General features: G+C 39.7%; 1 protein-coding gene and 15 non-coding genes across 16 annotated transcripts in view; 15 read left to right on the plus strand and 1 right to left on the minus strand.

Annotated features, from left to right (window-relative positions):
* Positions 1 to 652: 652 nt before the first annotated feature.
* trnar-ucu (transfer RNA arginine (anticodon UCU)) lies at positions 653 to 750 on the minus strand. Its single transcript has 2 exons — positions 714 to 750; positions 653 to 688 (listed from the first exon to the last, which is right to left on the minus strand). It is a non-coding gene; the product is annotated as a tRNA-Arg (tRNA).
* Positions 751 to 1352: 602 nt separating this feature from the next.
* The window catches only part of phldb1b (pleckstrin homology-like domain, family B, member 1b), a 146956-nt gene continuing 126137 nt past the window's right edge, over positions 1353 to 22171 (plus strand). The window contains exons 1-4 of the mRNA XM_085796635.1: positions 1353 to 1388; positions 3449 to 3550; positions 11606 to 11729; positions 17139 to 17309. Coding sequence (XP_085652761.1) covers positions 1353 to 1388; positions 3449 to 3550; positions 11606 to 11729; positions 17139 to 17309 — 433 coding nt within the window. The remainder of the gene's footprint in view (positions 1389 to 3448; positions 3551 to 11605; positions 11730 to 17138; positions 17310 to 22171) is intronic.
* trnar-ucu (transfer RNA arginine (anticodon UCU)) lies at positions 12069 to 12163 on the plus strand. The gene is made up of 2 exons: positions 12069 to 12105; positions 12128 to 12163. It is a non-coding gene; the product is annotated as a tRNA-Arg (tRNA).
* On the plus strand, positions 12794 to 12879 carry trnar-ucu (transfer RNA arginine (anticodon UCU)). Its single transcript is given in 2 exon segments — positions 12794 to 12830; positions 12844 to 12879. It is a non-coding gene; the product is annotated as a tRNA-Arg (tRNA).
* On the plus strand, positions 13121 to 13215 carry trnar-ucu (transfer RNA arginine (anticodon UCU)). Its single transcript has 2 exons — positions 13121 to 13157; positions 13180 to 13215. It is a non-coding gene; the product is annotated as a tRNA-Arg (tRNA).
* On the plus strand, positions 14499 to 14591 carry trnar-ucu (transfer RNA arginine (anticodon UCU)). Its single transcript has 2 exons — positions 14499 to 14535; positions 14556 to 14591. It is a non-coding gene; the product is annotated as a tRNA-Arg (tRNA).
* trnar-ucu (transfer RNA arginine (anticodon UCU)) lies at positions 15172 to 15266 on the plus strand. Its single transcript has 2 exons — positions 15172 to 15208; positions 15231 to 15266. It is a non-coding gene; the product is annotated as a tRNA-Arg (tRNA).
* Positions 15516 to 15610, plus strand: trnar-ucu (transfer RNA arginine (anticodon UCU)). Its single transcript has 2 exons — positions 15516 to 15552; positions 15575 to 15610. It is a non-coding gene; the product is annotated as a tRNA-Arg (tRNA).
* trnar-ucu (transfer RNA arginine (anticodon UCU)) lies at positions 15711 to 15796 on the plus strand. Its single transcript is given in 2 exon segments — positions 15711 to 15747; positions 15761 to 15796. It is a non-coding gene; the product is annotated as a tRNA-Arg (tRNA).
* Positions 16068 to 16160, plus strand: trnar-ucu (transfer RNA arginine (anticodon UCU)). Its single transcript has 2 exons — positions 16068 to 16104; positions 16125 to 16160. It is a non-coding gene; the product is annotated as a tRNA-Arg (tRNA).
* trnar-ucu (transfer RNA arginine (anticodon UCU)) lies at positions 16426 to 16518 on the plus strand. Its single transcript has 2 exons — positions 16426 to 16462; positions 16483 to 16518. It is a non-coding gene; the product is annotated as a tRNA-Arg (tRNA).
* trnar-ucu (transfer RNA arginine (anticodon UCU)) lies at positions 18167 to 18261 on the plus strand. Its single transcript has 2 exons — positions 18167 to 18203; positions 18226 to 18261. It is a non-coding gene; the product is annotated as a tRNA-Arg (tRNA).
* trnar-ucu (transfer RNA arginine (anticodon UCU)) lies at positions 18818 to 18910 on the plus strand. The gene is made up of 2 exons: positions 18818 to 18854; positions 18875 to 18910. It is a non-coding gene; the product is annotated as a tRNA-Arg (tRNA).
* On the plus strand, positions 19159 to 19253 carry trnar-ucu (transfer RNA arginine (anticodon UCU)). The gene is made up of 2 exons: positions 19159 to 19195; positions 19218 to 19253. It is a non-coding gene; the product is annotated as a tRNA-Arg (tRNA).
* trnar-ucu (transfer RNA arginine (anticodon UCU)) lies at positions 19520 to 19605 on the plus strand. Its single transcript is given in 2 exon segments — positions 19520 to 19556; positions 19570 to 19605. It is a non-coding gene; the product is annotated as a tRNA-Arg (tRNA).
* On the plus strand, positions 20208 to 20293 carry trnar-ucu (transfer RNA arginine (anticodon UCU)). Its single transcript is given in 2 exon segments — positions 20208 to 20244; positions 20258 to 20293. It is a non-coding gene; the product is annotated as a tRNA-Arg (tRNA).

Raw genomic sequence — 22171 nt, forward strand, 5'->3', positions numbered from 1 at the left:
GCATTTTAGAGATCAGATGTTCAGGTTATAGCTATTGTACCTGTAGGTGAATGAATGAATGAATGAATTTTTATTTTCAAACATGTAGGCCTATAAAAAAATATATGTAACTATTTAAGAAAGAAAAAAATATATAAAAATAGAGCCAAGACATAACAAAACACTGCACATTGTTTGAAAAAGGAGTAGGAAGAAGTAAAAAACGTTTTAATTTCCCACCCCTTTTTAACTATTCTTCAGTTTGTAACTACATAATACATAATACCTATATAAATATATACCATATATACACACATAATAATTGTCTCAATCATAAATATTATAATATACACCTACCCTAAATACAAATCATAAATATCTATATAAATATATAGGTAGGCCTATATAGGTAAAGTTGTTGTGCAGTACAAAAAAAGTGCAATGCATTAAGACAATTAAAAGTGCTTTGGACTTAACAACTCATTCATCCAATTGCCTTTTCTATGACTTTCCTATTAGATCAGAGGGGGGATTGAACCGCTGACCCTCTGATTAACAGACCACCAGCTTGTCCTCCTGCTGTCGACGGTCTGCTCTGCTCAGCTCGGTTTTACACCGTCTTTTTTTTCTTTCTCTCTCTTTGTTTTTTGTGCTTAATGAGCTATATAAAGCTCGACTCTGGTGGGACTCGAACCCACAACCTTTGAATCTCTTCCCCCTCCTCTGTGCTCATCTAGAAGTCCAATGCGCTGTCCATTGCGCCACAGAGCCACACACTCATCGGTCGTCTCTTTACCCATCCACCTGCTTCCGTCTACTTCATCCCTCTGTTTCCACTATCACTCCATTCATGCTTTTATCCATGAAGACGTGTGCACTGATGCATCATGGGACATTTTGCATTCAGTTTAATAGCAGAGCTTCTTCTCCTTCTTCCTCTTCTTGCTTCAACACGTCCATCACTTTATTTCTGACCTTTTGTTGGTTTTTTTTATCCAACTGTTTCACTCATCACTCTCTCATCCTCCCTTCCTCTTTTCCCCCCCTTCCCTCTTTTGATCATGGCTTAAACACACACACACACACACACTTACACACACTCTGTTATCTGGGACTTAGGTGCTGCCAGTCAGGAATGCAGGTCTTAGTTTAGTGGAGCAAGCAGCAACAGGTCCAGCAGCAGCAGCAGCAGCACCACGTCGTCCTGCTGAATGGGACAAAGACAAAGAGACAATCTGTGAGAGAGGAAACGCTGCGTTACAGACAGTTGTGTTGTTATTGTTAATATTGTGGTGTTAGAATCAGAGTTATCGGTCGCAGCTTGATCGATCAGGTTCACACTGATAGGATTGAGTGAGTCTGGAGGAGAGACCATGGAGGCGATGCGTTTACTGGACAACTGGAGAAAGGTAATTCCCAGCTCCTATAGAGGGAAAAACACACTGCTCAAAAAAACTCAAAATCTTTCCAAGAATATTTGTCTTATTTCTTGTCAAAATGTCTCATTTCTAGTCAAAACTAATCTCTTTCCACTTAAAATAAGACTCATCACCTAAAAATCAACTTGTTTTTAGATCATTTTCACTTGTTTCAAACTAATTTTCACTTGAAATAAGTAGAAAAATCTGCCAGTGAAAGCAAGTTTTTTGTGCTCGTAATAAGAAAGAAAAACTTGATCCACTGTCAGATTTTTCTACTTATTTAAAGTGGAAAAATTGCTTGAAAGAACTAAAAAGTGTCTAAAAACAAGCTACTTTTTTATGTGATGAGTCTTATTTTAAGTATAATGAGATTTGTTTTGACTAGAATTTAGACATTTGGACTAGAAACAAGACAAATGACAAAATTTGAGTTTTTGCAGTGCATGCAGCAGGTTGGGCTGTTTCCTTTTTTTTAGTAACAGATGGGGACTTTTCAACAACATTTGTGTTTCTTTTCTGCTGTTGTACAGTTGGAGGCTTCACTGCAGGCTGCAGACTCGCTCTGCTGAGGAGCGTTTTTATATTTCTTTTCTTTTTTTTTTGTATTATTTCACGGCTCTGTCACAAGAGCAAACATGATGACACTGCAGCGGAGGGTTTTGTGTTTCCTCGGGCTGCAGATCATCACAACCACATTTTTCCAACCTCGCTGCACAACACAACATTTTAGGCGTGCAAATGACTGCGGGTACACACACACACACACAGAGACTCACTCGCACGCTCACTTACTGCTCTAATTATGTGTTTTTACTGTGTGTGATTCCTCACAAAATTACAGTAAAAACACCAGATTTTAAAGGGATAGTTCAACATTTTGGCAAATTGGCCCATTGCCATAATCCCTATAGTCATGGCAGTAGGTTGGTTACCTTTAATGTCGGTGCAAGCTATTTTTAGAACGGCAGAGCAGAGCCGTGAGCTGCTCAGAGCTACGCTACGGAGGCTCATGGTAAATTCATGCAAAACAGCTGATGCGTGTTGCCTTCAGGGACAGTTTTTCATCATCAGTCATCATCATTTCCCTCTAAAACAACTCTGTCTGGTAACGTTGTGTTATTATCTCATAGCGTGGTGAATGTGCAGGTCACAACTTGTCCACCAGAGCGTTGTGGAGTTGTTGGATTGTGTATTTGATGAGTTTGACGAGGGAAACCAAGAAATCCCATGAGCCTCCGTAGCGTAGCTCTGAGCAGCTCACGGCTCTGCTCTGCCGTTCTAAAAATAGCTTGCACCGACAATTAAAGGTAACGAACCTACTGCTATGACTATAGGGATTATGGCAATGGGCCAATTTGCCAAAATGTTGAACTATCCCTTTAAAGTGTTTTCTCACTTTTATCACACACACAGAGACGTATGTGGTGTATTTATAGACATGAGCTCTGTGCTGAGCAGATGGAAATACCCCCCCAAAAAAATGAGTAAGAAAGGAGGAATTTGTGCGATTTGGGCACCGTGTGTGTGTGTGTGTGTGTGTGTGTGTGTGTGTGTGTGTGTCTGTGTGTGTGTATTCATAGTGACTGGGAGGCCAGAGAGCAGCCAAGGTGGCCGATTTCCAAGGAATGTGTCAACTACCAAGAGATTTAAATGCATTAATGTGTGTGTGTGTGTGTGTGTGTGTGTGTGTGTTACTTCCTCCGAGTGTGTTGCTAAATACCATCTGTTGTGTGCAAATATGTGTATGTGTGTGTGTGTCTGTGTGCAGACAGTATGAAACTAATGAGTCACACCTTGACATATTAGTGTCTGGGCTGTGTGTGTGTGTGTGTGTGTGTGTGTGTGTGTGTTGTGGGGTTTTCCCACTAAATATGGTTCAACTTTCTTAACTTATCGTGGAAAATCTGTGAGTTTGAGTCCAGAACCTGATGTCACACACACACACACACACACACACACACACACACACAGGTCTCTGACACTAACGATGATTATTTTTTGATGACGACATGATGAACTCATCTCTCTCTCTCTCTCTGTGTGTTCAGGATCTTCATGTGTCTCAGGGAGACGTGGACAACTCAGAGGACATGGACCGTCTGAACAGGAACATGCCCGAGTGTGGACGGCCGACACACCAGCTGTTACAGGTGAGTGTGTGTGTGTGTGTGTGTGTCCATCTCTGTTTGTGTGTGTTTGGTGATGTGGGGGGAGGAGAGACTCACAGAGAGACAGAGAGAGAGAGACCCAGAAGTCTCATTGTTCTCAACTTGGCAGCTTCCATAGAAAAACTCTGTCATATGTCAGTTTGTTGCATGTTTCCAGTGTGTCTGTCCACACACACACACACAGACACAGACACACACTGTATCAATCTATTGATGGTTTTGTTTCATTAGTTTTATGTGTTAGCTGCTGCTGCGCTCTAGAGCAGCACTAGTCTTCCTGGGGTCCACATTTAAAACCAGTAGCTACATTTAAACATACATCTACAATCACAACACGAGAAAGACAAGACAAGTCAACAAAAACGTACATTAAAGGGACAACGAGGAGTTTCTATTTGGTTAGAAAAAAGTATCGCGTTAATGTGGATGAATCTACGCTACCCACACTTGTTAATGGGCCCATTTTCGATAAATATATCGTTTTGTCTCTATGGTTATTTTGTTATTTTAATTAATGGTGGAAATGCTGGGTGAGCCAACCAGTGTTTCCTTACTTTCGGTTTCGTGGACGCTCATGATAATAACACCTCTGACTTTAATTCTTGATGAATGAAAACATGAAGTCCGTCTTGCGCCGGTCGAAGAATTCTACGGTGTGTGCGGAGGCTCATAAATGTAGTGTGAAAACGCTTAGCTTTTCCAAAACTCCTCGTTGTCCCTTTAAATCTGCACAATCGGATTGTCATCTACATCAAAGAACATATGTAAGATACTGTACTCCCATGTACAGTGGTTATAAAATAAACTAAACTAAAATAACATAAAATAAAAGGGTAAAACAAATGAAAATGACAACAAGAAACCCTACGACCCTACATGTATGTGTGTGTGCGTATGTTATTTTACAGATATAAAATTCCAAGATAGTTTTTACTGTAATTTGCTTTTTGAATGTTAGTTTGTGTGTGAGTTTAGTTATTGGCAGTGGTGAAGGAGTTCCATGCTTTCATTGATCTGTATTCTACTGTGTGCTTCAAAAAGTTGGTGTTTGGTTTGGGAAGCGTTGTGTTGTGTTGCCTGTTTGGTGGCGTCTGCACTGCAAAAATTCAAAATCTTACCAAGAATAATTGTCTTATTTCTTGTCAAAATGTCATTTCTAGTCAAAACTAATCTCTTTCCACTTAAAATGAGACTCATCACCTAAAAATTAACTTGTTTTTAGACACTTTTTACTTTTTTCAAGCAAATTTTCCACTTTAAATAAGTAGAAAAATCTGACAGCGGAGCAAGTTTTTCTTTCTTATTACGAGCACAAAAAACTTACTTTCACTGGCAGATTTTTCTACTTATTTCAAGAGAAAATTAGTTTGAAACAAGTGAAAATGATCTAAAAACAAGTTCATTTTTAGGTGATGAGTCTTATTTTAAGTGGAAAGAGATTAGTTTTGACTAGAAATTAGACATTTTGACAAGAAATAAGACAAATATTCTTGGAAAGATTTAGAGTTTTTGCAGTGTGTATGAATCATGATTGTGTTTTAGCTGATTGTCTTGGTATAAAGGTGTTTTAAACTGTAATGTTCCATATTGAGACAAGTAGTGCAGCCTTGACTCTGTCCTCTACTTGTAACCATTGTAGACAGGACTGCATGTTGTTGATACTGTTATTGTTACTGCCATGACGCGTCCTGACAGCATCTGTGTCCGTGTGTGTGTGTGTGTGTGTTTGTGTGTGTGTGTTGTAAAGTAGGAATCTTCAGACAGAGTCAGTAATTAGACAGAGCCGCAGATTGGACGTCGTCTCTCTTCCCACCTGCTGGGTCAGACAATCCCATCAGGCCTTAAAGGGAGGTGGGGGGGGCTGTGTGTGTGTGTGTGTGTGTGTGTGTGTGTGTGGGGGTGTGTGTACTGTAGCAGTTTGAATATAAAACAAGCTGCGATTAAACTTTCATGGTTTCTCGAAGGGAAACTGGGACAAAAGGAAAAGAAAAGTTTATTTTAAACAAACAGAGAAGTTCAATAAGAAACTGGAGACGAGTGATTGAGGCTGAAAAACTAAGAGAAAGTTTTAATTAATTACAGAGAAAAATATAGTTTTTAATAATAAAAAAACTCAGTGACCCACAAAGAGACGACACTGTGGAGGATTTAAGACTGGAGGAAACACATCATTATGTTAATATGTTGAAGGAACAGACACTTTGTTGTTCTTTTGTGAACAGTTTTTAATGATCTCATTAGAAATATTTGTTCATATGATAATAATAATCAACTCAGATGTGATTTGACTATATTTTCTATCAATTTAACCTTTTTGCTTTTTATTGTTTCATCATCAGTTATCATGATATGAGCTCAGTGTGGTCGGTGTCAGACAGGAAGTGAAGCTGCAGTGGGCGGGGCTTCTCTCAGTTTCAGTTGTATTTTCTCCAGTGAGGAAGATTTAAACTGATCCGTCTCATTTCAAAATTCAAAATCAATAGACTCAAGGCTCCAGACTGACTTTTTTTTAACCCGTAGCACAGTGGCCCTTAAAGGAATAGTTCACCAGAAAATGAAATTCAGTCATTATTGACTCACCCTCATGCTGATGAATACTCCGGAGTAGTTTTTTATTCCTCAAAGTGCATCTGGAGACCCGGGAGGCTGGTTCCTAGTCCAACCAAAACTTTATATGAGAGTAATATAGGGACAGACACAAAAGCGTCCATAAAACTACACAAAAAACATTTAATATTCCTCGTCCACTGCAATCCAAGTGTCCTGAAGGGAGATAGTCCAGAGTTTACTGGAAAGAACTTCATTTAGGCAAGTCCACATCCGCGTGTGCCCCAGGCAAATTCAATACAGGACTGTTTAGGCTGTAAAAATGTCCTAAATGAGGTCGTTTCCAGTAAACTCTGGACTATCTCCCTTCAGGACACTTGGATTGCAGTGGACGAGCAGTGTGGAGGAATATTAAAGGGATAGTTCACCCAAAATTCAAATTTCACTCATTATCTCCTCCCCCTCATGTGGACTAAGGGCTGGGAGAAGTTTCAGAGTCCTCCGTGGCTTCTCTGAGTTACAGGGGGTCTCGGCGTAGCAGTGCATGTCCATATAACGGTTGCAAATGGATACCATCTGTCTTCGTAATAAAAAGACACACCAAAAAACATCCAAGTACCTCCATGCTGCTCGTATCGTACCGTCTGTCTTGTATTGAAGCCCCGAAATGCGAAATTGTTCTGAAAAAAATTAAATAAGTCTATATTTCAAGCTTGTTTGTAGCAGAAGCTCCTCTTCCTGGTCAGCCCAAATCTCGGTTTTTGTGTAGTTTTATGGACGTTTTTGTGTCGGTCGCTATATTAATCTCATATAAAGTTTTCGTTGGACTACGAACCGGCCTCCCGGGTCTCCAGATGCACTTTGAGGAATAAAAATCAGGGAGGTGTCATGAGGGGGAGTCATTAATGACTGAATTTAATTTTTTGGTGAACTATTCCTTCAACTTACAATTTTAGGAGCGCAAGCAGAACATTTCTGGCCGCACACAGTAAACTGAGTGCAAAGCAAATTAATATTCACATTTTCTTTCCATTCATCATCCTCACACACATCGGTCTGACACCTGTAACGACAGATTACAGATTCTTTCAGTCGCCACTTCTACGTTTCACCAGTGTTAAAAGAAAAGTAGATGAAATATTTACTTGCACACTCTCAAATTTTAGGGGCAAAATGTTCCCATATGGGTGACAGACTGGAGCCCTGGGAATAAATATGAAATAATATGATTTAACAATGTGAAAATCAGAGAAAATGAAGCACAGAGAGATTAAATCCAGTGAGTGAATTCATTTCATTTACATGTGTAGGAGACCTACGGTGTTTTTCAACGTATGTTAATGTGGCTCCATCTCCATGCATTAAACATCACAGAGCGTCGCCACATGGGAGCAGCAGCACACAGCAGAAGAAGCTGCTGAGTCCTGCAGCGCTGCCCTGCAGGCACCTCCTCTTCCTCCTCCTCCTCCTCCTCCTCCTCCTCCTCTTCCTCCTCCTCCTCTTCCTCCCATCACTCCCAGTAAGACCCCCCCTCGCTCCTCCAGTGCTTCCCAGCCAGTCTCTATCTCGACAATCCTCTTAGTGTTGACCCCACTCCACCGACAGTCAGATAATCCTATTAAGACACACACACACACACACACACACACACACACACACACACACACACACACACACACACACACAGGGAGAGGCTGAGTCAACCATCGCTGTGGTCTGAACATAAGAAAACGTACGGGGATAAAAAACACGACGTCGCTGACTGACGACCCTCAGCTCATTAACACTCAGAGTTTTAATCTCATTAATGTTAAATCAGATGTTTCTTTAGTGAATTATCATGATGCTCCGTCTCCCATGATGCAAAGTTTCTCAGTAACAGGAATATTTTTTTATATTTATCACAGACTTTTATTCAATAAATCAGATTATAAATACCTGTAAATTCTGAGAAGAAGATCAGTGAGAGCAGAGAGGTCGCAGGATGAACCTGAGTGCCAGGGTTTAACCACAGAGGGAGGAAACAGTTTATGTTTCTAACACTTTATAATAGCTAATACACACTATTAAGCATTAGATAAGCATTAATAAATACTGAATTCTTCATTCATAACACATGACTACTCATTAGTATGTAGTTTATAAATACAGTTAGTGCTGATCAATGATGAGTAAAACATTTTTAACTCACCTGCACATTCACCATGCTGATAAACTCATGCAAAACCACTGATGCGCGTTGCCTTCAGGGACAGTTTTTCATCAAGCAGTCTCTGTATTTACCTCTAAAACAACTCTGTCTGGTAACATTGTGTTATTATCTCATAGCGTGGTGAATGTGCAGGTCACAACTTGTCCACCAGAGCGCTAGCGTAGCTCTGAGCAGCTCACGTCTCTGCTCCACCGTTCTAAAAACAGCTTGCACCGACAATGAACCTACTGCTGTGACTATAGGGATTATGGCAATGGGCCAATTTGCCAAAATGTTGAACTAGCCCTTTAAAGCTTAACTAATGCTTAATAATGTGTACTTACAGTATTATAAAGTGTTACCCATTTTATTGTTTAGACTAAAATCTAGATAATTAAACATTTTCATGCCTCTAATAACTCTTCTCATATTAAAACACGTGTCTGCAGCTCCTTGATCATTTAAAGCTTCATAAACCATGAAATAAAAGTTTGGATGTGAAGCTGCAGCAGCACGTCAACACGTCGACACGTCACAGGTGTAAAAAAGAAACAAGCAGGTGGATAATAAGTGGGTTTGTGGGTTTGTGAGCTGCAGCCGGAGGTGAAGCTGCTCCGTCACGTGTCCGCTCTCCTCTCGCTCCAGGAGCTTCATGTTTCTTAATTGCAGAGTGCAGTTGCCATGGCGACACCCCCGACCCCCACCCCCCGTTTTTCTGAGCCGACAGCGCACAGTCTCTCTAAGAAGAAGGGGGGAAGAAGACACACACAATACACACACACATAGAGACACACACACACACACACACACTCGCCTCAGTGTGCAGAGGAATATGTAAACAGCCAGAGAGGACGAACCTCCGTCTCTCCCTCTGTTCAGTTCAACTGGTTTTATTTTCATCACATACATTGTACATTTTGCCAAAGTAAGTGTTTGGAATTAAAAAAATAATCCTAATAATAATTAAGGAGAACAATAATATAACAATCTCTCTCCATCCCTCTCTCTGTGATGCTACACATTCACATTGTTGGTGTCACGCTGAGTCAATTAGTTCAGCTGACGACAGGAAGCGCTCGTCTGTTGAGCTCAGACACAGAGAAGCTGCTGAGCTGATGGAGGAGGAGGAGGAGGAAGAGGAGGGAAGAGGAGGAGGAGGAGGAGGAAGAGGAGGATGAACTGTTTAGGTTCAGAGGTGGAGAGTCAAAAGTTTGAACTGAACGCTAAATTCAGTTTGAATTTATTGTCATTCAACATGTTTTTTGTTTCATGCATGGTGGACATTTTCAATTCGTATGTTACTGAGGAAATTGTAGGCTATTGTATTTTGTATTGTATTTATTAGCACATGAAAGATGTATAAAACAGCATATTACTGTAAAAAGTAGAACAACAAAAAAAACATACAATGTATACAGTAGATAAAGCAAATGTGCAGGAGAAACCAAAAAAAAACCCTAAGGGCTTGTCAAGTGCAGATAAAATTAAAGCAGAAGTAAGTGGAATGTTTGTGTTAATATAAGTCTTAAATAGTTATATCTTCCGACAGCAATTACTTACATAGAGTGTTTGGTCTGAAACACGGGTCTGTCAGTCACTCTGCTCTGCTCTGAGCCGAGGAGAAAACTTTCCTTGTATCCTACAACCTTTATCCAATGAGGAGAGAGAACGGCATAAAATGTGTGCAGCCAAGGGATGCGTGTGAATGTGGTGACGTAGGGACGAGGGCGGGGACTGCTAACTCCATCAGCTGACAGGAAGTTAGACAAAACCACCGGATCGCTTACTTCTGCTTTAAACATACATTTAATTTACAGTAATGTGAAGAACAACATAAAACAATTAGAAAAGAGAGAGAGAGAAAAGCAATATTGTGTGGTGATGTAAAGAAAATATGTGAGTTATGCGTTGCTCAACTGGGCCAATAGAAAGTGAATTATTTGTTTCTTTATGCTTGTGCAGTTTCTAAGGTGGATTGGTAATGAATTCACAAAAGTGCAGACCTCTAAATCTAATTGAGAACTGAGAGAAAAGTAGACTTGAAAAAAGTGGGATGAAGATTATTTGCTGACCTCATGTTGAAATTATGAATCTTGCCCAAATAATATTCCAATATAAAATGAAAGGACAGATCATAGTAGGCTATAATGTAAATGAATCAAGATTTTACCAGGCAGTAGATGACGTATTGAGATTATAATTTACACCTTCGATGCCTGGACAGCAGCAGGATGTAGATAACTTTACTTTCCCTGCCACTTAATCATTTCCTTCTGACATGAAACTAGACGGTCTGACAGATTACTTGTAATTAATATGGACAGAAAAAGAAAAGAAAAGAAAAGAAAACAGGAACAACTCTATTACGGCCAATGACTTCCTAATGAAATTAAATACACAAAGAAATCACAGGCACATTCCATATGAACTTTCTCTTTGTACCGCCTGTGTTCAAAACATGAAGGAACGAAAACTATCACTCTGATCCAGCAGAGCATAGGATGAATTTAGATTTTAAAAAAAATACATCCTATAATAATAAACAATCCAAAATAATGTAAAGAGTTGAGACTGAGAATCTGTTTTATTTTACACATATTGTAAAATAAAGTGTCACGTTCGTCTTTTCTTTCCATCAAACTGCTTCAAACGATCAAACAAACTGTTGATGCTGGGCCGTTTCCATGGAGACGTCATGCAGCATGCCAAAAAAAACTGTTGTAAAACTTGAGTAAACTGTTTACATGTTGCAGTTGTAACATCTTTTTTTATAGAACAAATATTTGGCTGAAAATGTTTATTTTGTGAACTTCAAGTGTCCAAAAAAAAAAAGGAACCCACAGTTGCAGTTTTTGTGTTTTATAGTAAATTTCCAACAACAAATGTTGCAAAAATGCAAATTAACAGATTTGCAACTACAACAACTCTTTGGAGCCAGAATTAATCATTGATTATTATCTATTGATTCATAGTTCTTAGACTAGTTTTGATTTGTTTCTGTAGTTGAGTTGATTTCTATTTAACATTATTGTTCAGACCTGCAGCTCTGTTATTGTTAAATATCATGTTTATGTTCCTGTATGCATGAATATAATGTCTGAGACTGTGTGAACGGAGTCTGGTACTTTATTTTACCCCAAAACAGACTGTACCTGAACTCACCTGATGTAAACACAACAAAATAAAACATTTATAAAGTCAAATCTCACATGGATGAGTCTGAATATTAAACTCAGATAGAAACCTTGTTGTTATTAACCTGTGGTGACCTTTGACCTCCTCCTCCTCCTCCTCCACAGAGCACCCCTCTGGACCTGATAGAGACGGGGAAGGGGCTGAAGTTCCAGGCGGAGCGCCCCCACCTGGTCAGTCTGGGGAGTGGACGTCTGAGCACGGCCATCACCCTGCTGCCGCTGCCCGAGGGTCAGACACACACACACACACACACATTTAGGTTTCATCCCGTGACCTTTGACCTCTGCTCTGTCAGCACCGGGGTCATTTCCAGGTTGAGTTATCTGTCTGATTAAAGTCTCTGTTCTCTGGCTGTTACTCACTCAGGTGTTGCCTTCAGGTGTCGCTCGTGTTACCTTCAGGTGTCGCTGAGCTCACAGCAACAAGTATATTTGTTAACCCTTTAATTTACAAGCCGTTAATTACGTCATAATGTCTAGAAATAGCCTAGAAATAATCGTCAGTTTCATAGTAATGTCATGTTTTTTTAACATCTTAACCACATTAAGTTGTTTCATGGTTGTCTGTGGCTCTGTGGCGCAATGGACAGCGCATTGGACTTCTAGATTAACTCAGTGGGTGGAGAGATTCAAAGGTTGTGGGTTCGAGTCCCACCAGAGTCGAGCTTTATACGAATAAATGAAGGTAGAAACTGTGATGTGGGTGCATCTGACAGAGCTGTCTAATAGTTACATCTGCTATGACTCTAAATGTCTGAACAGTACAAAGTGCTGTAAAAGAAAACTTCAACTGTTGGACTCTTTGGATTTAAATCCGTCAGTAAAAGTTAAATTCTCCTCCTGCTGTACTTCAACACTACGGTGGCTCTGAGGGCTCAACTCACTACAAACCATTTGCAAAGACACAAACAATCCAACAATCTTTTGGTTTCATCAATGAAGGTTAAACACTGTAGATCAGTCATGATGTGTCTGTGGCACAATGGACAGCACATTGGAATTCTAGAATAACATAGAGGATTAAGAGATTCAAAGGTTGTGGGTTCGAGTCCCACCAGAGTTGAGCTTTATATAGAGGTGAAGGGATCATGAGAACTGTGGAGTTGTGAACACTTACGTCTGCTGTATATCCATGTGAAATCTAAGTCTCTAAATGAGACTGTTATGTAACAATTGACTGATAGTTAAAGAAGAAATTGGACCAAGTTTTGATTAAAATCTTTTGTTAAAAGTTAAATTCTCCTCCTGCTTTGTAGAATCTTAACCACGTTAAGATTTTCTATGTTTTTCTGTGGCTCTGTGGCGCAATGGACAGCGCATTGGACTTCTAGAAACAGAAAGAGATTCAAAGGTTGTGGGTTCGAGTCCCACCAGAGTCGAGCTTTACATAGAGGTGAAGGATCATGAGAACTGTGGAGTTGGTTCGACATGAACAGAACTGTGTATACTACTGTATATCCGTGGAAATCTAAGTCTCTAAATGTGACTGTTATGTAATAATTGACTGATAGTTAAAGAAAAAATTGGACCAAGTTTTGATTAGAATATGTTGTTAAAAGTTAAAGTCTCCTCCTGCTTTTTAACATCTTAACCACGTTAAGATGTTCTATGGTTGTCAGTGGCTCTGTGGCGCAATGGACAGCGCGTTGGACTTCTAGATTAACTCAGTGAGTGAAGACATTCAAAGGTTGTGGGTTCGAGTCCCACCAGAGTTGAGCTTTATATATAAAGAGGTGAAGGTAGAAACAGTAATGGATCTAATGTTTGGTAAATCTGAGTTTGGTCAATGAAGATAAAATAGATTTGATGTGTCTGTGGCTCTGTGGCGCAATGGACAGCGCATTGGACTTCTAGAAACAGGAAGAGATTTGGGGCGGTGCGTGGCGCAGTGGTTAAAGCAGCCGCCCCATGTAGAGGCTACAGTCCTCAACGCAGGCATCCCCGGTTCGGATCCCGCGTCGGGCCTTTCCTGCATGTCATTCCCCCTCTCTCTGCCTCCCCCTTTCCTGTCTGTCTCACTGTGCTATCAAATAAAGGCAAAAAAGCCTAAAAATATACTTAAAAAAAAAAAAAAAAAAGAAACAGGAAGAGATTCAAAGGTTGTGGGTTCCAGTCCCACTGGAGTCGAGCTTTCACATCAGCATTCATTGATAGTTGGAAACTGGTCAAAGTTAAATTCTTCTTCTCACGGTGGCCCTGAGAGTTCAAGTCACTGCAACTAAAAGAAAAAAATTTAGAAAATAAAAACGTTTTTCTGTAGTTTTGTCTCAGAACAGAACTGTGTAAATGTCGTCCATTGCTAACACTTACATCTACTGTATATCCATGTGAAATCTAAGTCTCTAAATGAGACTGTTATGTAATAATTGACTGATAGTTAAGAAGAAATTGGACCAAGTTTTGATTAAAATCTGTTGTTAAAAGTTAAATTCTCCTCCTGCTTTTTAATGATAGATAGATAGATAGATAGATAGATAGATAGATAGATAGATAGATAGATAGATAGATAGATAGATAGATAGATAGATAGATAGATAGATAGATAGATAGATAGATAGATAGATAATTTTTATTACAGACTCTGGGTCCAGTTAATGGTTTTAACGTGGTTAAGATGTTCCGTGTTTGTCCGTGGCTCTGCGGCGCAATGGACAGCAGACTTCTAGATTAACACAGTAGGTGAAGAGATTCAAAGGTTGTGGGTTCCAGTCCCACCAGAGTTGAGCTTTATATAGAGGTGAAGCATCATGAGAACTCTGTGGAGTTTTGACATGAACATAACTGTGTAAATGTCGTCCATTGCTAACACTTACATCTACTGTATATCCATGTGAAATCTAAGTCTCTAAATGTGACTGTTATGTAATAATTGACTGATAGTTAAAGAAGAAATTGGATCAAGTTTTGATTATCTGATATTAAATCTGTTGTTAAAAGTTAAATTCTCCTCCTGCTTTTTAACATCTTAACCACGTTAATTAATTTCATGTTTGTCAGTGGCTCTGTGGCGCAATGGACAGCGCATTGGACTTCTAGATTAACAGTGAGTGAAGAGATTCAAAGGTTGTGGGTTCGAGTCCCACCAGAGTCGAGCTTTATACAAAGAGGTCAAGGTAGAAACTGTGACAGATCCTGAGTAATACTATAAATGTGACTAATAGTGCAAAGTGCTGTAAATGAAAACTTCAACTGGACCAAGTCTATGAATTTAAATCAGTCAGTAAAAGTTCAATTCCCCTCCTGCTGTACTTCAAAACTACAGTGGCCCTGAAGGCTCAACTCACTGCTGAACATTTGCAAAGACACAAACAAGCACTTTTTTCTAATGTTTGGTAAATTTGAGTTTGGTCAATGAAGATTAAATAGATCTATTTTCTCTGTGGCTCTGTGGCGCAAGGGACAGCCCATTGGACTTCTAGAAAGAGAAAGAGTTTCAAAGGTTGTTGGTTCGAGTCCCACCAGAGTCGAGCTTTATATAGAGGTGAAGGGATCATGAGAACTGTGGAGTTGGTTTGACATGAACAGAACTGTGTAAATGAGACTGTTATGTAACAATTGACTGATAGTTGAAGACGAAATTCAAAGTTTTGATCAAAACTTTTGTTAAAAGTTAAATTCTCCTCCTGCTTTTTAACATCTTAACCACATTAAGATGTTCCATATTTGTCTGTGGTTCTGTGGCGCAATGGACAGCGCGTTGGACTTCTAGATTAACTCAGTGGGGGAAGACATTCAAAGGTTGTGGGTTCGAGTCCCACCAGAGTCAAGCGTTCACATCAGCATTCACTGATAGTTGGAAACTGGTCAAATTTAAATTCTTCTCTTCTCCTTTTCTCCAAAACTACAGTGGCCCTGACAGTTCAAGTCACTGCAACTAAAAGGAAAAAAAATGCAAATTTAGAAAATAAAAACGTTTTTCTGTCTTAGTTTTGTCTCGTTCTTCTCTGTTATCGTCACATGTGGAGATGTTTTTTTTTACTATACTCATACTCTGACACTGGCCCTGTGGCCCTGTGGCTCTGTGGCGCAATGGACAGCGCATTGGACTTCTAGATGAACACAGTGGGTGAAGAGATTCAAAGGTTGTGGGTTCGAGTCCCACCAGAGTCGAGCTTTATATAGAGGTGAAGGATCATGAGAGGGAGCTTTTGCAAAGACACAAACAGGCACTTTTTTCTCAATGAAGGTTAAATAGAATCGGTGTGTCTGTGGCTCTGTGGCGCAATGGACAGCGCATTGGACTTCTAGAAACAGAAAGAGATTCAAAGGTTGTGGGTTCGAGTCCCACCAGAGTCGAGCTTTATATAGAGGTGAAGGGATCATGAGAACACTGTGGAATTGGTTCAACATGATCAGAACTGTGTAAATGTCGTCCATTGCTAACACTTACATCTACTTTATATTCTCCTGGAAATCTAAGTCTCTAAATGAGACTGTTATGTAACAATTGACTGATAGTTAAAGAAGAAATTGGATCAAGTTTTGATTAAAATCTGTTGTTAAAAGTTAAATTCTCCTCCTGCTTTTTAACATCTTAACCACGTTAATTAATTTCATGTTTCTCTGTGGCTCTGTGGCGCAATGGACAGCGCATTGGACTTCTAGATTAACAGTGAGTGAAGAGATTCAAAGGTTGTGGGTTCGAGTCCCACCAGAGTCGAGCTTTATATAGAGGTGAAGGGATCATGAGAACTCTGTGGAGTCGACATGAACAGAACTGTGTAAATGTCGTCCATTGCTAACACTTACATCTACTGTATATCCATGTGGAATCTAAGTCTCTTAATGTGACTGTTATGTAATAATTGACTGATAGTTAAAGAAGAAATTGGATCAAGTTTTGATTAAAATCTGTTGTTAAAAGTTAAATTCTCCTCCTGCTTTTTAACATCTTAACCACGTTAATTAATTTCATGTTTCTCTGTGGCTCTGTGGCACAATGGACAGCGCATTGGACTTCTAGATTAACAGTTAGTGAAGAGATTCAAAGGTTGTGGGTTCGAGTCCCACCAGAGTTGAGCTTTATACAAAGAGACAAAGGTAGAAACTATGTCAGATCATGAGTGAGCGAATCTGATGGAGCTGTGGAACTGTCGTCCATTGGTAACTCCAAAACTACGATGGCCCAGAGGGCTCAATTCACCGCAACTTCAGAAAGCATTTGTAAAGTTCTGGTCAATTTGAGTTTGGTCAATGGAGATTAAATAGATTTTGTGTATCTGTGGCTCTGTGGACAGCACATTGGACTTCTAGAAACAGAAAGAGATTCAAAGAGAGAGAGATTCAAAGGTTTGAGTCAGATATTTAAACCATGAGTTATGCATAAAGAAATCATATTTTGAACAACTTTTAATAAGCTATTGGCTATTTTAAAGGTTTCTTTTATCCTATTGTTGTACTAAGGGATTTGTAGTTGATATATTTTTGTAGTTTGACTTAATTGTTCGACTATTTTGATTGTCTTGTGACAACACATTGTTGGTCTTTAAACGGACCCCCATTCGTCGTCACATTGGGGATCCATTTACAAATACACAAATAAACATAATCAGAAAAACTAAATAATAATAAATATCAGATCAATATGTTCAGTATGTGCTCCCCCACACTGTATCTAACCCCCTCCTCCTCCCCCCAGGTCGGACCACTCTGGGTCATGGCCCCATGGACATCAGCATCCAGGGCCCCGGCGTGGCCGCTCAGCACTGCTACATAGAGAACCGCTCGGGGCTCATCACACTGCATCCCTGTGGGAATCTGTGCGCCGTCGACGGGCTCCAGGTCACGCAGCCCGTCCGCCTGTCACAAGGTAACGTCAGCTGTGTTTTCCCATAATTCACTCTGCTCCGCTGCGATCTGGTTTCGGGTTGCTTCAGGGTGCACCACACTGCAAAAACTCAAAATCTTACCAAGAATATTTGTCTTATTTCTAGTCAAAACAATCTCATTATACTTAAAATAAGACTCATCACATAAAAAGTAGCTTGTTTTTAGACACTTTTTACTTCTTTCAAGCATATTTTCACTTGAAATAAGTAGAAAAATCTGATAGTGGAGTAAGTTTTTCTTCCTTATTACGAGCACAAAAAAACTTGCTTTCACTGGCAGATTTTTCTACTTATTTTAAGTAAAAAATTTGTTTGAAACAAGTGAAAATGTCTAAGAACAAGTTATTTTTTAAGGTGACAAGTCTCATTTTAAATGAAAAGAGATTAGTTTTGACTAGAAATGAGACATTTTGACAAGAAATAAGACAAATATTCTTGGAAAGATTTTGAGTTTTTGCAGTGCAGCATCGATCTGGTCGTCTGGTCTGATCCATGAAATGCACAGCGTGTGCTTTCTAACAGGCATCGACTGCATGGAGAGGTTCCTGTTAATGAGTTAATGTAGGAACAGGGAGGGAGGAGGAGGAGGAGGAGAGGAATGGATTTTCTGTCGGCTGCTCAGTCTTGACAATGAAATACTGTCCACATGTTGGTTGCAGAACAACACAAAGCTCAGAGCTGAGGGAGGAGACTGATGCTCGTTTTACTGACTGGGATAAAACAGCGTCTGTGTTCAGGAGCTGACGGAGTAAAGTGAGACGTATAGATCAAGATGGCATATATTGATTTACACAGTGTATAGTTCACTGAGATGGTGATGGTTTGTTGTTGGCTCTGTGGCTCTGTGGCGCAATGGACAGCGCATTGGACTTCTAGATTAACTCAGTGGGAGAAGAGATTCAAAGGTTGTGGGTTCGAGTCCCACCAGAGTCGAGCTTTAAGTAACAGTTGCATCTTATATCAATGGAAATCTAACACCTCTGACTGTCTAACAGTGCAAAGACAATTTCAACTGGACCAAGTCTTTGGATTTAAATCTTTTAGTTAAAGTTAAATTCTTCTCCTTTACTCCAAAGCTATGGTGGCCCTGGAGGCTCAACTCACTGCAACTAAAGAAAAATATATAAAAAGACACAAAGATGCTGCAAATTCAGAAAAACATCTGCTGTCACGTTTGGTAAATATTGTGAGTTTGGTCGATGAAGGTCATAGTATCTCTGTGGCTCTGTGGCGCAATGGACAGGGCATTGGACTTCTAGATTAACTCAGAGGGTGAAGAGATTCAAAGGTTGTGGGTTTGAGTCCCACCAGCGTCGAGCTTTATACAAAGAGGTGAAGGTAGAAACTGTGACATTAATAACAGTCATATCTTCCATATATCGATCTGAGACACTAAATCACCTTTGTGTGTAGTTTTGTCTAGTTCTTCTCTCTTACCGTCACATGTGGAGGTGTTTTTATTAAACTCACACTCTTACACTAACCCTGTGGCTCTGTGGCGCAATGGACAGCGCGTTGGACTTCTAGATTAACAGTGAGGGAAGTGATTCAAAGGTTGTGGGTTCGAGTCCCACCAGAGTCGAGCTTTATATAGAGGTGAAGGGATCATGAGAACTGTGGAGTTGGTTTGACATGAACTGTGTAAATGTTGTCCATTACTAACACTTACATCTACTGTATATCCATGTGAAATCTAAGTCTCTAAATGTGACTGTTATGTAACAATTGACTGATAGATAAAGAAGAAATTGGAGAAAGTCTTGTTCTTCTCTGTTATCGTCACATGTTTAGGTGTTCTTTATTGAACTCATACTCTGACACTGGCCCTGTGGCTCTGTGGCGCAATGGACAGCGCATTGGACTTCTAGATTAACACAGAGGGTGAAGAGATTCAAAGGTTGTGGGTTCGAGTCCCTCCAGAGTCGAGCTTTATACGAAGTAATAGTTACATCTGCTCTGACTCTAAATGTGTGTGTAAAAGAAAACTTAAACTCAACGGCGGCTTTGGATTTAAATCTGTAAGTAAAAGTTAAATTCTCCTCCTACTGTACTTCAAAACTACGGTGGCTCTGAGGGCTCAACTCACCGCAAAACATTTGCAAAGTCACAAACATCCACTTTTTAAAAAACATTTTGGTAAATTTTGGTTTCATCAATGAGGATTAAATAGATATTTTTGTAGTTCATCTGTGGCTCTGTGGCGCAATGGACAGCGCATTGGACTTCTAGAAGCAGAAAGAGATTCAAAGGTTGTGGGTTCGAGTCCCACCAGAGTCGCGCTTTAAATAACAGTTACATCTTATCAATGGAAATCTAACTCTCTGACTGTCTAACAGTGCAAAGTTCTGGATTTAAATCTGTTATGTTAGTAAAAGTTAAATTCTCCTGCTTTACTCCAAAGCTACGGTGGCCCTGGAGGCTCAACTCACTGCAACTAAAGGAAAGTATTTACAAAGACATACAAATGCTGAAAATTCAGAAAAACTTTGATGGATGAAGGTTAAATAGATCAGGTCATAGTTTCTTTGTGGCTCTGTGGCGCAATGGACAGCTCATTGGACTTCTAGGTTAACAGTGAGGGAAGAGATTCAAAGGTTGTGGGTTCGAGTCCCACCAAAGTCAAGCTTTATATAGAGGTGAAAGGATCATGAGAACTGTGGAGTTGGTTTGACATGAACAGAAATTAGTAAATGTTGTCCATTGCTAACACTTACGTCTGCTGTATGTCCATGGAAGTCTAAGTCTCTAAATGAGACTGTTATGTAACAATTGACTGAAGAAGTTGGACCAAGTTTTGATTAAAATCTGTCGTTAAAAGTTAAATTCTCCTCCTGCTTTTTAACGTCTTAACCACATTAAGTTGTTTCATGATTGTCTGTGGCTCTGTGGCGCAATGGACAGGGCATTGGACTTCTAGAAACCGAAAGAGATTCAAAGGTTGTGGGTTCGAGTCCCACCAGAGTCAAGCTTTATACAAAGAGGGTTGAATCTGACAGAGCTGTGTAAATGTCTGTGTTACATCTGCTATGACTCTAAATGTGACTGGTAGAGCAAAGTGCTGTAAAAGACGGTTTCAGCTTGTCTTTGCATTTAAATCTGTTGGTAAAAGTTATATTCACGTCTCTGTATCATCAGATTTAACATGATGAAACGGTGCCACTCCCTGTGGATCAGGAGATCGCTGGTTCAATACCCGACTCATCCATTCATATTGTAGTGTGTGTGTTAGAAGAGCATCTGTGACAGGAAAAACACTGAAAACCACCAGTAGATCAGTCAATAAAAGTAACAGTAAATGTAAATGTTGTAATAAATCACTGACAGTGGTTGAGATTTTTCCTGATTCACTGTTTCTCACATCGAGTCCCTGAAACTGATCAGATTGAACTTTGTTGATGTTTAATTATGAGTTTTCATGTAGAGAATCAGCTGACTCACTGTTTTAACGTCTTTAACGACACTTTAACGGTACCATCGCAACTGACAGAGTGTGTGAGACAAAATGTGTGTGTGTGAGACATGATGACTCATCGTTACTCACAGGAAGTGAATGTAGTGTTACACACAACGTGGACTAATAACATTCCTCTGTAAACGCTCCATGAAAAGCGTCCTGTGTGCGTGTGTTCTGGTATTTCAACCTGGACTGTGGCGAGGTAACCTGAGAGGGAGAACGGGGCTATTTTTACTGCCCCTTCTGCCCCCCACCCACCCAGACGGCTCTGACTTCAGCCCCAGAGAGGGTTTCAGGTTGGTGTGTGTCTGTGTGCGTGTGTGTGTGTTTACACGTCCAGTGATAATGGAGGCTGATAGAGATGAAACAGGAAGTGGCTCAGATCTAATTGGTCACTTACCCCTCCCATCGGTTGTGTACATGACGACGCGTTAATGACACGTTAATGGGACATTGTGTCCTGCTGCAGGGTCACACAGGTCAGTGGTTCTCAAACTTTTTTACATCAAGGACCCCTAAACTGACACAAATTAGACCACGGACCCCCATTGGACCAAATTTTGAAGTAAACACCAGAAATACACAAATATTTGTCCTGAGACTAAAGAATGTCACTTTTTTGTACATTTAAATTAGGACCATTGGCGTGAAATTTAGGAAATATTATAGAGACATTTCTGGAAAAAAGTGGTACAATTTCTCCAAAAACGTTTTAACATTTCTAGGAAGAAGTGGTAAAAAAATAATAATAATAAAAAGGTAAACATTTTCTCGAAAAAAAGTGGTAAAATTTCTTGTTAAAAAAAGTAAAAAATAAAAAGAAGCAAAAATAATTCTAGAAAAAAGTGGTAACATTTCTCAAAAAAGAAAAAAAAGGAAGAAGTGGTAAAACTTCTAAAAAAAAAAGTAAAAATTTTCTCAAAAAAGTGGTAAAATTTCTCGTAAAAAAAGTAAAAAATAAAAAAAGTTTTAAAAAATTCTAGAAAAAAAGTGGTAACATTCCTCAAAAAAGTTATTACAAAAAAACGAGAAAAAGTGGTAAAATAAAATAAAAAACACACACAAAAAAACAAAAGACCTTCTAGAAAAAACTGGTAAAATTTCAAGAAAAAGTTGGGGACCCCCTTCAACCCTCTCAAGGACCCCTGGGGGTCCCCAGACCCCACGTTGAGAACCATTGACACACACATACATCTACACACACACACACATACATCTACACACATGCACAGTGTTAAATGGCTTTGACGTGTCAGCGTTGTTACAGTCGGTAGAAAACGGAGCAGCAACAGTTTGTGGTTTTGTTTCCACGTCATGTGAATGAATTTGCTCCACACGCGTGTTGAGGTTTTAATCCCGCCGGATTTACAGAATAAATCAGACGAGCCG

The sequence above is a fragment of the Trachurus japonicus genome, chromosome 13 (genome assembly GCF_045865225.1).
Source record: "Trachurus japonicus isolate A0001 chromosome 13, Traja_1.0".
Classification (NCBI taxonomy): Eukaryota; Metazoa; Chordata; class Actinopteri; order Carangiformes; family Carangidae; genus Trachurus; species Trachurus japonicus.